Below are 14,843 nucleotides of genomic sequence, written 5' to 3'. Positions count from 1 at the left end.
AGGGGGGGGCTAGAGCTCACTGGCACCAGGGTTCTGGGTCCTTAGTGGAGGGGTGGTTCCACCTGTTGCTTGACCCAGCTGAGAAAAGGGAGAAGCAGGCCTTTAGTTTCCCATCAGAGTACAGCCCATCAGGGAGCGGCTGGGGTGCGGACGTGGCCAAGCCACCTTTGGGTTCTTTTGCTAGATCTGCAGGCACTTGGGTTGCTGGCCGGTCCCAGGGCCTGGAGCGCGGGGCTGGGAGCTGAGCATGGAGGCTTCCAGGTGAATTGAGTGCTTCCTGCCAGAGCTACGGGTCCCAGGCCCCGCCCCCTGCACTTAACTCCCATCACCAGCTTGGTGGTCCCCAGACACCATGTTGGAAAGAAAGGCTGGGGTGCAGGCTGGTTTGTAGGAGGCCCCTCTGGCCTCCCACACGGCCTCACCCAGCCCCATCCTCACCTCTCGGAGGCCTCAGCTGTTCTTGTCTTAGGCATCTGTTGACCTGAACAACCAGGTGCTACAATGCTGAAATCTTAGTGATGCTCTAATCTCCATCCTTCTGTGGCACTTTTGTCTGCAAGTGAAGGAAACAGTTTACATTGGCCCAAGAGAGATCTTGGGGCTCATGCAGCTGGGGAGACTGGGACAGCCGGATCCGGCAGGCAGCAGTGTGCTTGGAGGTGGGGCCTCTCCCCACCCTCAGTCACAGCCACTGCTGCCAGGCCAGGAGTCGGTGCCTTAGTGGCCTGGCCTTTGCCAGTTTGCAGAGCAGACTCCAGAGGGGCGGCCAGGTGGTCTACAGCTGGCATTGGTACTACCCTTTGGGGCTCATGGCCCCATAAGGATGGGGTTCTGGTGGCTGTGTAGCCAGGGGCAACTCACCAGCCGCCTGAGTATCAGTGTCCCTGTCAGATGGCAGAGAAGGACTCTGTGCTCTGGTCTCTGTGGCCCAGGCTTTTCCAAGCTGTGGTTCTGGACCACACAGTGAGCTGGTCCTGAAGAGTAGTAATTTGGTAGGAGCTTGTGTGTGGTGAGGGTGGTCAGAGGCTGTGCTGGCCCAGCTGAGGGATCACCCCAGTCTCTGACTGAATAGCCACTGGGGTCACCAGTTGCCCGACATCCATCTTTTCCTGGGAAGGCTGGCACCACATTGGACCAGCTGCACCCTTTCCCCAAGGGTAGGGCAGTGGGTGGGATGCAGGGGGGCCATGCCTTGGACATGGCCTCCAGGCTGGGAAGGTGACACTTATCCAACTGGGGCCCCATGAGAAGCAAGATTGTCAGACAGTGAGGTGAGTTCCTGGGGAGGCGGGTGTTCCTCAGTAGATCCAAATGGAGGGCCCTTTTGATGCACTTTGAGTCGAGCAGAAGTTGCTGTTGGTGACTGGCACTTCTGATATCAGGCTACTTGCTCTTTGTGGGGGCTGTCCTGATCCCTGGAGTGCTGAGCAGCAGCATCCCCTAGTGCAGCGATGGCGAACCTTTTGAGCTCGGCGTGTCAGCATTTTGAAAAACCCTAACTTAACTCTGGTGCCGAAACATCGATGGGAGAGAAACATCAATCAGCTGCATCCTGCACATCTCCCTAGAGGGATGTGCCCGCAACCCAGGTACACGCCCTTGACCGGAATTGAACCTGGGACCTTTCAGTCCGCAGGCCGACGCTCTATCCACTGAGCCAAACCGGTTTCGACAGATTTATATTTTTGATATTTATTTTATATATTTATATGCCATTTAACAAAGAAAAATCAACCAAAAAAATGAGTTCGCGTGTCAGCTCTGACACGTGTGTCATAGGTTCGCCATCACTGGCCTAGCGCCACCCCCTGAGGATGGGACCACCCAGATGAGACCCTGCCGTCCCCATTTCACTAATGGAGAAGCTGCCTCAGAAGCAGAGCGAGCTGGCCCTGTCACCGTGGGAGGGGTGCAGAGTGCTTAGTGGGCAAAGAAGGCTGTTTGTAGCTGGTGAGGTCAGGGGCACTCTGAGGACAAGGCAGAGTGTGAGGCAGCTAGGCAGGCCTCTTGGGGACAGTGGAACCCAGCAGGTGGCCCAGGGGTGGTGGCACCTGGACTGGGCCTCCCAGGGAGCAGTTAGTTGATAGTCTCTCTGAGAGTGGGGGTTCCACACGCACATAAGAATGTGCCTCATCCTGGCTCACATAGAGCAGGGTGGTCAGCACCTTGGACCAGTGACACCCTTAAGACTGTATGCTGCCAGGAGAGGACAGGGTGGGTTTGGAGCTTAGGGAACCTCAGAGCCCCGGGGTTCCCTTCCTTCCCCAACAAAGCTCAGGCCTCACTTTCCGGTGGGGCCCCCTGCCCCCAGGCCCTGTTCGTGCTCTTCGTCCTGGCCTATATCCACATCGTCTTCTCCCGATCTCCCATCAACTGCCTGGAGCATGTGCGCGACAAGTGGCCACGGGAGGGCGTCCTACGCGTAGAAGTACAGCAGAACTCAAGTCGTGCGCCAGTCTTCCTGCAGTTTTGTGACAGTAGTCGCAGCAACTTCCCTGGCCTGGCTGCGGAGCCTGGAGGCCTGGAGCTGGAGGAGGAGGAGGAGGAGCTGACCATGGAGATGTTTGGGAACCACTCCATCCAGGTGAGTGTGCAGGAGGATGTCCCTGTTGGGGAAGCTCTGGACCTTGCAGGGCCGGACCCTCGTGGCCTTGGGTCGGGATGTGGGTGCGAAGCAGACGGTTACCTGGAAGGGACTGGCTCATTCTGGGGCTGCTGAGGAGGCCCTGGAGGGTTTGGGCTGAGAGCCCAAGCAGTCCTGGTCATCCCGGATGACGCAGCTGCCCGCAGGGATGGGTGTGGGGGGCCCATCCCCAACTTTGGGGCACAGACACTCACCTGGAGATGGCTAGGTTCTTGGTGCTGGGTGAGGGGTCTTATTGTGAGACGCTGGTCAGAGGCCCTTCCGCCCCAGAGGTGGACGACATTCTGGCAGAGGCTGGGGGTTACGGTGGACAGAGGCAGAGTGCATCTCCTTCCAGGCGGCAGGAGAGGGGCCTCTCTGCCACACAAGGGCCCACTGACACCCTGTCTCCTGGTGACCCACAGTTTGAGTTGGACATTGAGCCCAAGGTGTTCAAGCCGCCCGGTGGCCCTGAGGCCCTGAATGATAGCCAGGAGTTCCCCTTCCCTGAGACACCCTCAAAAGGTATGTGTTGCCAAGATGTCAGGGGGACTCACTCTCCTGGACATGGAGAATGGCCACTCTGAGCTTCCATTTCCTTATCTGTCAGCAGCATGTGAGGCAATAGAGGTGCTCCTGGGCCCTGGTCACACTCCCTGTCTGGCTCCTCCTCTGAAGGAGGGAGGTGGGGTTGGCTGAGGCTCTGTAGGCTGACAGGCCATTCTCACCCACAGTGTGGCCACAGGATGAGTACATTGTGGAGTACTCGCTGGAGTACGGCTTCCTGCGCCTGTCACAGGCCACGCGGCAGCGGCTCAGCATCCCGGTCATGGTAGTCACCCTGGGTGAGTCACCTTGGGAGAGGGCCATGGTAGGGAGTGATCCAGAAGCACTTAAAGATGGAGGTCTGGTCCAGCCAGTGTGGCTCAGTAGTAGAGCATTGACCTATGAACCAGGAGGTCACAGTTTGATTCCTAATCAGGATACATGCCTGGGTTTCAGGCTTGATCCCCAATGCAGGGCGTGCAGAGGCAGCAGATCAGTGATTCTCATCATTGATGTTTCTCTCTCTCTCCCTTCCTCTCTGAAACCAATCCTATATAATAAAAGGCTAATATGCAAATTGACCAAATGGTGGAACAACCAGTCGCTATGATGCACACTGACCATCAGGGGGCAGACAGTGTGCTCCCACAGGGGGAGTGCCGCTCAGTCAGAAGCCCTGAGCTGGGCTTACGGCTGCTGAGCACAGCATCGGTGATGGGAGCCTCTCCTGCCTCCGCAGCAGCGCTAAGGATGTCCGACTGTGGGTTTAGGCCCGCTCCCCACAGTTGGACATCCTCCAAGGGCTCCCAGATTGCGAGAGGGCACAGGCCGGGCTGAGGGACCCCCCACAAGTGCACAAGGTTCGTGCACTGGGCCTCTAGGAAGAATTAAAAAAAAAAAAAAAAAAGACCGCAGTCTGGGGACCATCCCCCAGGGCCTGACAATCACAGCATTGCCCGGGTGGGTGGATGCAGGCCAGTGGGGGCTTTACCCCTGTTGGTGTGCCACCCGCAGACCCCACACGGGACCAGTGCTTTGGGGACCGCTTCAGCCGCCTGCTGCTGGCCGAGTTCCTGGGCTATGATGACATCCTCATGTCCAGTGTGAAGGGTCTGGCTGAGAACGAAGAGAACAAGGGTGCGATTGGGACCAGGGCTGGGGAGGGTGTGGGGTACAGTGTTGGGGGCTGGAGGGCAGACCGTGGGGCTCACAGCCTCCCTGTATAGGCTTCCTGCGGAACGTGGTGTCAGGCGAGCACTACCGATTTGTGAGCATGTGGATGGCCCGAGCATCCTATCTGGCTGCCTTCATCATCATGGTCATCTTCGTGAGTGTCTTGATACTGGGCTGGGCAGAGGGTGTGGGGGCAGGTGGCCCTTCCCCAGCCTTACACACCTTCCTTTGCAGACCCTGAGCGTGTCCATGCTGCTCCGCTACTCCCATCACCAGATCTTTGTCTTCATTGGTGAGTCTCCTGGCCTGGTGGCGGGAGGAAAGGTGGGGTCAGCCTCAGGCCCCCATGGCCCCCTGCCCACCCCACCCCCAAGGGGCGCCTCACCTGGTCTGCCCGCCCACCACCCTCTGCCCGCAGTGGACCTGCTGCAGATGCTGGAGATGAACATGGCCATCGCCTTCCCTGCAGCGCCCCTGCTGACCGTCATCCTGGCCCTCGTGGGTGAGGACCTCTCTGCCCACCATTCTGCCTTCTCACCCAGTCCCCTGTGCCCACCTCCCCTCTGTTCCTGGCCTTCCCACCATGCCCACCGCAACCCACGGTCTCCTGTAGGGATGGAGGCTATCATGTCGGAGTTCTTCAATGACACCACCACCGCCTTCTACATCATCCTCATCGTGTGGCTGGCTGACCAGTATGATGCCATTTGCTGCCACACCAACACCAGCAAGAGGCACTGGCTGCGGTGAGTGCCACGGGTCCAGGCGGGGTCAGGGTGGGATATGGACTGGCGGCACCTCACTGTGCCCCCTGCAGGTTCTTCTACCTGTACCACTTCGCCTTCTATGCCTACCACTACCGCTTCAATGGGCAGTACAGCAGTCTGGCCCTAGTCACCTCCTGGCTCTTCATCCAGGTGAGGGGCCCTGCCTACTCCTCGAGGTCCAGCCTGTGGGAGGTCTGGCCCTGTGCTGGGCCTGACCCACGCCCACCCTCCCTCCAGCATTCCATGATCTACTTCTTCCACCACTATGAGCTGCCCGCCATCCTGCAGCAGATCCGCATCCAGGAGATGTTGCTACAGACACCACCGCTGGGCCCTGGTACCCCCACGGCGCTGCCGGATGACCTCAACAACAATGGGGGCGCCCCGGCTGCTGCACCTGACCCTGCCAGCCAGCCCCCTGCCCTGGACCCTGGCTCACTGGGGGCTGGTGGTGTTCCCAGGCCTGTAGCTGAAGCACCCAGCTCTCTGGTAGCTGCGGCAGCCTCAGTGGCTGCAGCGGCCAGTAGTGATCTGGGCTGGATGGCAGAGACAGCTGCCATCATCACAGACGCCTCTTTCCTGTCTGGCCTGAGCGCCTCCCTTCTGGAGCGGAGGGCAGCTAGCCCCCTGAGCCCGGGTGGGGGATTCCCTCGGGGCCTCCAAGCCCCCCAGGACAGTGTGCCCCCAAGCGACTCCCCAACACCTGACACAGGCCCTCTGGCTGCTGGAGCGAGTGGGCCCATCCCTGAGTCCCCAGCCCCGACAGATGAACCCTCAGAAGTTGGCTCCTAAGTCCTGGGCAGCTGAGTGCCTCTGTCCCTGGCTGTCCAGGCCAGCTGGGTGTGACCTGGCTGGGGTCCTTGGGGATCAGGAAGGCTGTCCCCAGTGTCTCCGGGATTGCCCAGTTGGCCTTGTGCTGGGGTCCATCTGGTTTGCCCAGGGGTGGGCTTCTCTCCCGGGTGTGGGGCCTGCCCACAGCCTGTCCCTGCCGCATTTGTGGTGGGTCCCCGCAGCCAGCAAATCAAGGCAGGCTGATGAGCTAGGGCAGAAAAAAGGGGTGGGGTCTCCATAGAAGGCTCTGGAAAGGGTTGGTGTAAGGTCTGGAGCAAGCTGTATCTAGGGGGAGAGCCTAGCAAGTCTCTGAGCCAGGTGAACACTGGTAGGGGCCTCCCTCACTGTCCTGGCCACTCAGGGGTGCTCTGTTGTGCGCAGTGCCTTTTCCACAGCCCCTGCCCCCATATATGCGTGCCAGGGCTGGGGTATTGGCACAGGGACACAGTGTGTGGGCGCCAACTGTCAAAAACAACAACCAGGCGCTAGGGTCCAGCCTTGCTCCTGCTGGAGAGAGCCAACGGCCCAACTATGTCACTCGGTGAGGACTGCAGAGTGCTCATTCCATTCTATTTAATTGCAGTGTACAAAATTGTGTTTGTATATAGAATAAACTGTCTGTTGACAGCACCCAGCCAGTGTCTGCATGCACCAGGTGCTGGGATTAGCTCCTGCAGGCTCCGCCCTCATGCAAAGTCAGGTGGGCTGGGTGTGGTGTGGCATGGCCACCTCCCAGTGATGAAGCGGGTGGAGACCACTGGAGGCCTAGAGCAGGCACAGTGGCCCATCGCAGCTGCCACCTGGGAGTTGGGCCAGGAGCTCCCCATGCCTCACCAGCGCCTGATGGAGCCTTGAACGTGCGTCCGCAATGTGCTGCTCCAGTTCCTCCAGCTCCCCTGGGTGTGGGGCACCAGTGGGCAGCATGGTGGGTGGCTGGCCATTGGAGCAGAACCGGGTGGGACCCTCAGGTGACCTGTTCCCCTCCACATCTGTGCCCACTACTGATGGAGCAGTGGCCAAGGTTGGCTCCAGAAGGAAGTGGACATGACGCTCCCTTACCATGGCCTGGCACACCCGTGTCCAGTTGCCCTGGCCTGAGCGGGCAGTTGGTATGTCTTGTTGCTGCTTCTCTGGGTCCCTGGGAACAGAGGATGGATGGGGCTGGATCAGTATCCCCCAAGGAACGGGCGGTCCCTCTCTGCTCTCTGGGGTCAGGGTTCCTAGGAGGCTGTGAGTGGTGGGAGGCATGGACTTACTGGTTTGGCTCAAATGGGAGTGGGGCCTGCAGGTGTAAGATGGCAGGCCTGAGGTGGGTGTAGGAGCTGGAGTGGGAGCCCCTTACCTTGGCTCAGGTTCTTTCTGCCTGTCCAGCAGCTCTGTGTTGAGGGCGAGGTGGATTCTCTGTGAGCCAGATAGAGGCTGTGTTGGGTCAGGTTGGGAGGTTGCCCATGCTTGCCCGCCCTGTGCTGTCTCCTCACCTGACTTGTGTGTAGCCAGTACTGCAGCCTGTTCCCCCTCCGGATGCATGGCAGCACCAGGTGGTAGAAGATGTGCTCCCCCAGGGAGCTGAGCAGGGCACTGCCCAGGCCCAGGCAGAGCAGCACAAAGAGACCGGAGAAGTGGTAGATGCCCATCTGCAGGGTCTGCAGAGGTGGGACACGGGCACAAGCCCTTCATGGTCATGGCCGACCCTCGGGGAGCCCTGGCCTGGAGGACACAGGTTGGCCAGAGACGGACCTGGGGCTGTACAGTTGGATTGGGAGGCTAGGGCTCCATATTCCGGAGCAAGGTTCCTAGGAGGGGAGGGCACTGGAGCTGGGATTTTGTAGGATGAACAGGACTGCTCAAAAGCAGACAAACACACACCTTGCTTATGATCAGGGGATTGGCCACCTCTGCCCACAGGCTCAGAGCCCCCGCACCCTCCCCACACCCTGTGTCCCAGGCCCTGTCCCACCTCTGTGACAGCAAGTACCCGCTTCCCACAAGGTACCATCTTGTACCACTTGTCATGCAACAGATCGATGAAGCCAGAGGACTTGTAGCGGCTGATGAACTCCGACAGGTTGGAGGTGAGCGGTGAGTTCTGAGGGAGTCCGATGCCATAACCTGATGAAGGCCAGGAATTGGGTTGGGACCAGACTGGACACAGCCCAGGGGAGCTGTGCCCACTTTGAGCCCTCAGTGGCTCCCTGCTGCCTCAGGGTCACTGGTCTCGGGCCTCTCACCCTCAATGGCAAAGGGCTTGCCCACAGTCAGCAGTTTGCAGTCGGCATCGATGGAGACCTCATAGTCCAGAAGTGACTTGTCCATGATGAAAGCATTGAGCTTGGGGGGGTCGCTCCTGTGGGGATGTGGAGGGGGTGAACACCTGCCCTGGTAGGCCTCCCCCTGCCTCCCCCGACCCAATCCTGCTGTATGCCCTGGCCTCACGTGAGCATGGCAACGCCATGGGGTGTTGTGGGTACGCTGTGTTGCCGCATGTGCGCGTGCATCTCAGGGAAGCTCTTCTTGATGTAGGCCTCTGCACTGCTCTCCCACACAGTGCCGAAGCGGAAGCTCTGGGATGGGTGGTGCAGCTGTGGGCAGGTGAGTGGTCAGTGCCAGGCCCTTCTCTGCACTCGCCTGCATTCCCACCCGACTCTGCTCTGGCTCCCACCCAGGCCCAAAGCTCTCAACCAGCGTCTCCCCTCCCGGCTGACACGAGGCCAGGTCATTTTCTGTGGAGGGTTGTCCCAGGCACTGCAAGTGTAGAGCAGCATCCCTGGCCCCATCCTCACAATGCCGGAAGTACCCCCACTGTGATAACCACAAATTCCCCAGACATGACCTAGTGTCCCCTGTGGGCACACACTACCCAGAGTCCATCACACAGACGTGGCCCCGAACTCCAGACCTCCTCCTACCACTTCCTCCAGGGCTCCTTGTTCTCCCTCCTTTCATCCCATGACCTGCCCTGCAAACCCTGTGGGGTCAGCTCTGCCTTAAGAACACCCACCACCATGCCCTGGTCCAAGGTGATTGGAGCATTAGCCATCACATCAAAGGGTCACAGATTTGATTCCTGGTCAAGGGCACACAACTGGGTTGTGGGTTTGCTCCCTGCCTCCAGTCAGGGCACATGCAGGAGGCAACCAGTCCATGTGCCTCACATGGACGTTTCTCTCTCCCTCCCCCTCTCTCTGAAAAACAATGAAAAAAATATCCTCAGGTGAGGATTAACAACAACCACACCCACAGCCAACCTACTGCCTACCTCCTCAGTAACCCCCACCATCTCTCCTGGACCAACACAGCCTGCCACCTGCTCTCAGCACTGCCCATGTTCTGTGCAAACTCCCTACTGAATGAGCTACAGCACCACCAAAAGCCACACCAGCTGGACTGAACCTCTAAAAGTGGCCACACCAGCCCTAACCAGTTTGGCTCAGTGGATAGAGCGTCAGCCTGCAGACTCAAGGGTCCCAGGTTCGATTCCGGTCAAGGGCACGTACCTTGGTTGCGGGCACATCCCCAGTAGGGGGTGTTCAGGAGGCAGCTGATGGATGTTTCTGTCCCATCATGTTTCTAACTATCTCCCTTCCTCTCTGTAAAAAATCAATAAAATATATTTAAAAAATAAGTAAAAGTGGCCACACCTAGTGAGTGGCTGGTGCATCTACGTTTCATTACTGATTTACAAAGGACAGGGTGAGGGGGACAGCAGAACAAGCTGAACACCCCTTAGGGGATGCAATCAGCCAGATTCAAACAGTAGGAGATGCTATGAACAACAAAAACCCAACAACAACTTCAACAAACACTAGGAAACAAATGAGAGGGAATTCAAGAGCTGGGAGGGTTCTACCATCTGCAAATGTGTCAAACTGGAAGAAAAAAAAACACAACTGGGAAAATGGGTCCAATATTTGTCAAAATGCCAAGGATTTATGATGAAATATAGGGTCTGGGATTTGTTTTGTAATAACTCAACAACTGAGGTCAGTGATGGATGAAAGCAGCTGGCAGTTGACTTTGGAGCCAGACAATAGGTTCACTCATGGTCTTTGCTTCCCACTCAGGGATATTCAAAACTTTTTGATTAAAAAAAATATATATATATGTATCCCTGGCCAGTGTGGCTCAGTTGGTTGAGAGTTCTGTGCACTGAAAGCTCACCAGGTCAACTCCCAGTCAGGCACATGCCCAAGTTGTGGGTTCAGTCCCTGGTAGGGGTGTGTGCAGGAGGCAACAGATCAATGTTTCTCTCTCTCCCTCTCTCTCCATAATCAATTTAAGCCCAGCCGGCATGGCTCTGTGGTGGAGCGTCAACTTATGAACCGGGAGGTAATGGTTCAATTCTCAGGGCACATGCCTAGGTTGCAGGCTCAATCCTCAGTGTGGGGTGTGCAGGAGGCAGTCGATCAATGATTCTCATCATTGATGTTCTATATCTCCCTCTCCCTGTCTGAAATCAATAAAAGTATTTTAAATATATAAATAAATGTTTTAAAAAATAAAAATATGTAGACTGGGGCACACCCCTGCTCTGCCCACAGCCCTCCAGGGCTCCCGGAAGTTTCATCTCAGAGGGAACTACTTTAGAAGCCTAGGGCCTCCTGCATCCATAGGCCCTGCACGACCTGCCCCCTCTGTTACCTCCCTGACCTCACCCCCATTCCTCCCTCTGCTCCCTCTCTCTCCTCCTAGATGTTCCTCCAACACCCCAACAATACCAGGCAAGGTCCTGCCACAGGGCCTTTGCATGGGGGCTGTGCCCTCTCCTCTCTGACGTCCATATAAAAGTCCCTCGTGTCACCCCCTCCCAGAGGAATTTCTGACCTCCATTTGAGAAAATGTGCAAACATTCCTGTGTGCCTCCTCTGCCTATTTTTGTCCCTGGCACTCACACACCATCTGTTTTGCTTATCTATCTTGATTCTTGCCACGTCTCCACCAGGGATGGGGATCGTCACCTATTTTGTCCCAGCTGTGTTCCCAGTGCCTGGCACACCACCAGTGCTCAATAAATGTTTGCACGAGTAAATGGCCACAGGTAGTTGGGCCTCAGGATGGGTAGTGTGTGAGTGGGCATCCTCCCAGCTCTGGCCACAGCCCCCACAGCCAGCCACCTTGGGGTCGTGAATCCCTGACAGCTCCTCAAAAGTCTTGTCCCCGACCATGACGGCAGCCAGGTTGGCCGTGTAGCTAGACAGCACGAGCAGGCAGAAGATGGCCCACAGGTTCATGAGCAGGCGCCCTGTGGGGCACTTGGGGGTTTTGCTGGATACTGTGCGTCCAAACAGGATGGCGTAGCAGAGGTTGAGGGCCGAGGAATAGGAGAAAACGGTGCCGCGGTTCCGGCCGCGGGGTGTGAGGCCATAGGGGCTGCACCACTCGTAGAGCGTGAGGAAGAGCGCGGTGAGGTGCAGGGCGGCAAAGACACCCAGCCACATAGACCAGTGCAGCGGCCACATAAAGGCCCCAAGAGGTGAGGCCGTGTCTCTCGCCCGCACCATGATGCCCAGGCTGGTGGAGAAGAAGGGGCTGCTGAAGTCTACCACCTTCAAGCGGGCTGAGTTGATGCTAAAGCTGGTGACTGCCATGTGGGCCCTGCCAGCTAGCAGGTCACCCACCAGGCCAGTCCAGCGGCCATCCCGCAGGGCACCGTACTTGCCATCGCCCACAATGTATAGCTCAAAGTCAAAGGGTGTGTCCTCTGCCAGGCGCTCCAGCAGGTCAATGCAGTAGCCATAGCAACACTTGCGCAGAGCACGGGACACCGAGCCGTTGGCCAGGGCAGCAAACAGCGCGTCCAGGGTGGCAGAGTCGTTGGTGCCAGGGTCCAGGCACAACTGTCCTGCTGGGCACTGCCCATCCTCGTCTGGTTCGCGGGCAAACACAAACGGATGCTCCACCAGGGTCACCACACGCAGCCTGGGCCGGACCTGGGCACCCAGCGGGGAGGGGGGCTGCACAGCAGCACCCCCTGGCTCCAACTCCAGCCTCCCATCCTGCCAGCTGCCCAGTGTGGCCCAGGCTGGGGTGCCCAGCGGGTCCTGGCGCAGGCCCCACACCTGGAAGTGCCGGGACATGTACACCTGGGAGGAGCTGGTCACCCACACTGGCCCCGTGTGGCCCTGGAAGGATGTGTTGCTCAGGAACCTGGCAGGTGGGAGGCAAACAGACATCAAGTAGTGGGAGCCCCCCCCGCCCAGCAAAGCTCAGACCCTCTCAGCACAGACCAGGGACCACTGTGGATGCAGTTGTGTCCCCCCCACAGCAGGTCTCTGCCAGCAGGGGCGTGAAGTCAACGCTGACCATCCAGTTTGAACGCCCAGGTAGCGCCCCCTGGCTCTGGGGAGCTGTCCACTCTCCAGACCTCCCCTGGGATCAGGCAGAGACACATGCCCGCTGCCCTCTCCCACTCCTCCCAAAGTGCCAAGCATGCCCTTCACCAGAATTCCTCTCTCAGGCCTGTTTCCACCAAGACAGGGACCAAGCCACTCTCTCATGAGGACACAGTGCCTGGTATAGCAAGTGCCCAATAACGTTGCCCCAGACAGAGGCAGCTCCATGTGGAGGCTGCACCCCTTCCTACCGCAGGGTCCCCACTCACTGTGCCAAGAGGTGGCCTGAGGACCGGAGTTTGGGTGGCTTCAGGTCCTTGCAGTTGGTGGTGGCGGGGAGAAGGATATGCTCTGGATGCACACGGGCCGCGCTGCCCAGCGCCCGTGCCATCAGCTCCACCGCGTCGTGGATGGCGGCCTCCAGTGAGGGTCGAGCCACCTCGCCCAGTGCCAGCAGCCCAGGTGGCAGGCCCTCAGTGGGCAGTGCCTCTGCAGGCAGCGGTGTGCCTAGCACCCAGCGGGGCCCGGGAGGGGCAGCCTCCAGCACCTGACGGGCACGGGCCATGTCACAGCCAAGGAGCACGGCCACGGGTACTAGGGCTGAGCCCCCCTCCAGCGCCCCCAGCGAGGAAAGGCGGGCCTGCAACCCTATATCACCGGTGTCCGGTCGGCTCACGTCCAGCACAAGCTTTGGGGCCCTGCCAGCTCGGCTTGTCCAGAGGGCCACCAGGCCACCGGGGTCCCGCATGCGGCAGAGCACCAGGCTAACGTCCTCCCAGGCATGGGCCTGCAGCACGGACACCAGCACCTCCAGCAGCGTCTCCAGGGGGCTGGCCCAGTCCAACTGTAGGTGAAACGGGTTCTGGGAAGGGGGTGGTCACAGTTAGGGCTGGTGACCACCATGTCCTTCCCACCCCCACCAATAGGTGTTCAATAAACAGAGGCCATCTTGATAACTAGACCTCATGCCTGTCTCCTCCCAGCCTACCTCTGCTCTAAACCCGTCTGTGTTCCCCACAGCCAGCAGCACTAAGCCCAGCCTGCCTGGCCTGACATTTAGGGCCTTCTGTTGTGTCTCTGGCCACCCTGGTAGCATCCCACTTGGAGGATTTTTGCATGTGCCATTCCCATTCTGGAATACTTTTCTCTCTCTATGTCAGTCAACTCCTACACATTCTTCAAAACTCAGCCCCACTTCCCCCTCCTCTATTTAGACATTCCCATCCACTCTCAGAACTCTGGCTCCCCTCTAGACTCTCGCAACCTCAGATCCTTCATTCACCACAGTCCTGACCTCACCCACCCTTCCTGTCTGGGAACCCCTCAAGAGTAAGGCTCCATGATCGTAAACTGGCTGATGACTTCATGCTGGGAGCCAAGCCAGAGTCTTCCTCTTAGGACTCCTACACATCACTGCCCCTGAGCCAGGCAAACCAGGGGCTAAGGGGTCCCTTGTGCCCAATGGCACCCAGAAAGTTCTCCTAGATTTGATCAGCCCGTGAAAGAGGGGAGAGCTTTGAGAGACACCTAAGGTGGGCAGGATGTTGCCTGCATGAGGACAGGGCACCCAGTGCAGGGGGACAGGCTGGGCTCGGCTGCTCAGTCAGTCCCCAGAGAAACCCCACAGTTCCAACGGCAGGGGCGCAGTTCTTAGAGACGGCAGAAGAGGGCGCCACAGGCCTGGATTTGGGTCCTGCATCTTCCATGGGGAGGAGGCAGGGGTAGGAAAACGGGCCTCAGCAGTGACAGCGGGGTTGGTGAAACTCCGGGCCTCTTCCAGGGTCCGAGTCTCCCTCCCAGAAGAGGGGCTTTAAGGTGGTTTGGGGGGGAGGGTGGCTCCCACCAGATCCACGTCCCTCTCTACTGGGCCTAGGAGGTGTATATGGGGGTCTTTTCCTGGGGCACAACAGGGTCCCCAGAGCCCTGCCTGTCAACCTTCTCTCCTCATCTCATTTTTTAAAAACTTCATCCCAGATCTGGGCCTGTGGTGGGGATGGAGGTGTGTCTAGAAAATAAACTCCCAAAAGGTGGAAAGTGTGAAAAGGAGGATGGAGGGAGGGCTTTGGAGTGAGAGTGGTCTGAGGACCCAAGTAGGGCACCCCACCCCCGAGAGCAAAGGGTGAGGCCCTTCCCAGATCTGTGGTCCGCCTGGTGGGAACCGAGAGCTGCCCTTGGCCCCGGAAGGGGCTGCTCTCAGGGAGCGGGATGGGTTCTGGGCCAAAAGGGTGGTGGCTGCAGTGGCGGGGCTCCACCACCAAGGCTCAGGCAAAGGGTCTGCACCCGAGTTCCGTGCCCCAAAGGGGGCATCCTGAGCGTCTGTATTCCGGGGTCCAGAGAAGTCCCGAAGGGTCCCGGAACCGTGGACCAGGGGAGCCCCTGGACTCCTGCCTCTGGTTCCCATGCTCTGGGAGCACCCGGGGTCCAGGGGCCCAGGTCCCGCGAACCCAGCGGCGGTGTCATCGGACTCCTAAGCATCCCCGGGGCCCCTGCATTTGCGGTCCAGAAGTCCATCGGTCCCGCGGGTCCCAGGGACCCCAGGTCCCCGCACCCCAGGATCTCCCGGGGCCCCCCTGA

The 14,843-nt window shown here is 58.8% G+C and overlaps 2 protein-coding genes across 2 annotated transcripts in view; one reads left to right on the top strand and one right to left on the bottom strand.

The window, feature by feature from the left end:
- Nucleotides 1-6,570, top strand: part of TMEM259 (transmembrane protein 259) — a 7,540-nt gene extending 970 nt beyond the window's left edge. Inside the window, exons 2-11 of the mRNA XM_006764854.2 lie at nt 2,312-2,584; nt 3,049-3,148; nt 3,358-3,468; nt 4,184-4,306; nt 4,396-4,496; nt 4,577-4,634; nt 4,761-4,844; nt 4,956-5,088; nt 5,160-5,259; nt 5,347-6,570. Of these exons, the coding sequence (XP_006764917.2) occupies nt 2,312-2,584; nt 3,049-3,148; nt 3,358-3,468; nt 4,184-4,306; nt 4,396-4,496; nt 4,577-4,634; nt 4,761-4,844; nt 4,956-5,088; nt 5,160-5,259; nt 5,347-5,901 (1,638 nt within the window). The 3' untranslated portion in view covers nt 5,902-6,570. The remainder of the gene's footprint in view (nt 1-2,311; nt 2,585-3,048; nt 3,149-3,357; nt 3,469-4,183; nt 4,307-4,395; nt 4,497-4,576; nt 4,635-4,760; nt 4,845-4,955; nt 5,089-5,159; nt 5,260-5,346) is intronic.
- GRIN3B (glutamate ionotropic receptor NMDA type subunit 3B) lies at nt 6,490-13,137 on the bottom strand (the record flags this gene model as incomplete). Its single annotated transcript, XM_015564657.1, has 8 exons — nt 6,490-7,078; nt 7,283-7,341; nt 7,419-7,583; nt 7,898-8,049; nt 8,169-8,284; nt 8,374-8,519; nt 11,052-12,084; nt 12,539-13,137. Coding segments are annotated over 8 exons (2,643 nt in total), but the record flags the coding sequence as incomplete, so codon positions are not given.
- Nucleotides 13,138-14,843: the final 1,706 nt, after the last annotated feature.

The sequence above is a fragment of the Myotis davidii genome, unplaced genomic scaffold (genome assembly GCF_000327345.1).
Source record: "Myotis davidii unplaced genomic scaffold, ASM32734v1 scaffold198, whole genome shotgun sequence".
NCBI lineage: Eukaryota > Metazoa > Chordata > Mammalia > Chiroptera > Vespertilionidae > Myotis > Myotis davidii.
The sequence above is the reverse complement of the archived record's forward strand: the minus strand, read 5'-3'. Positions and strand labels throughout refer to the sequence as shown.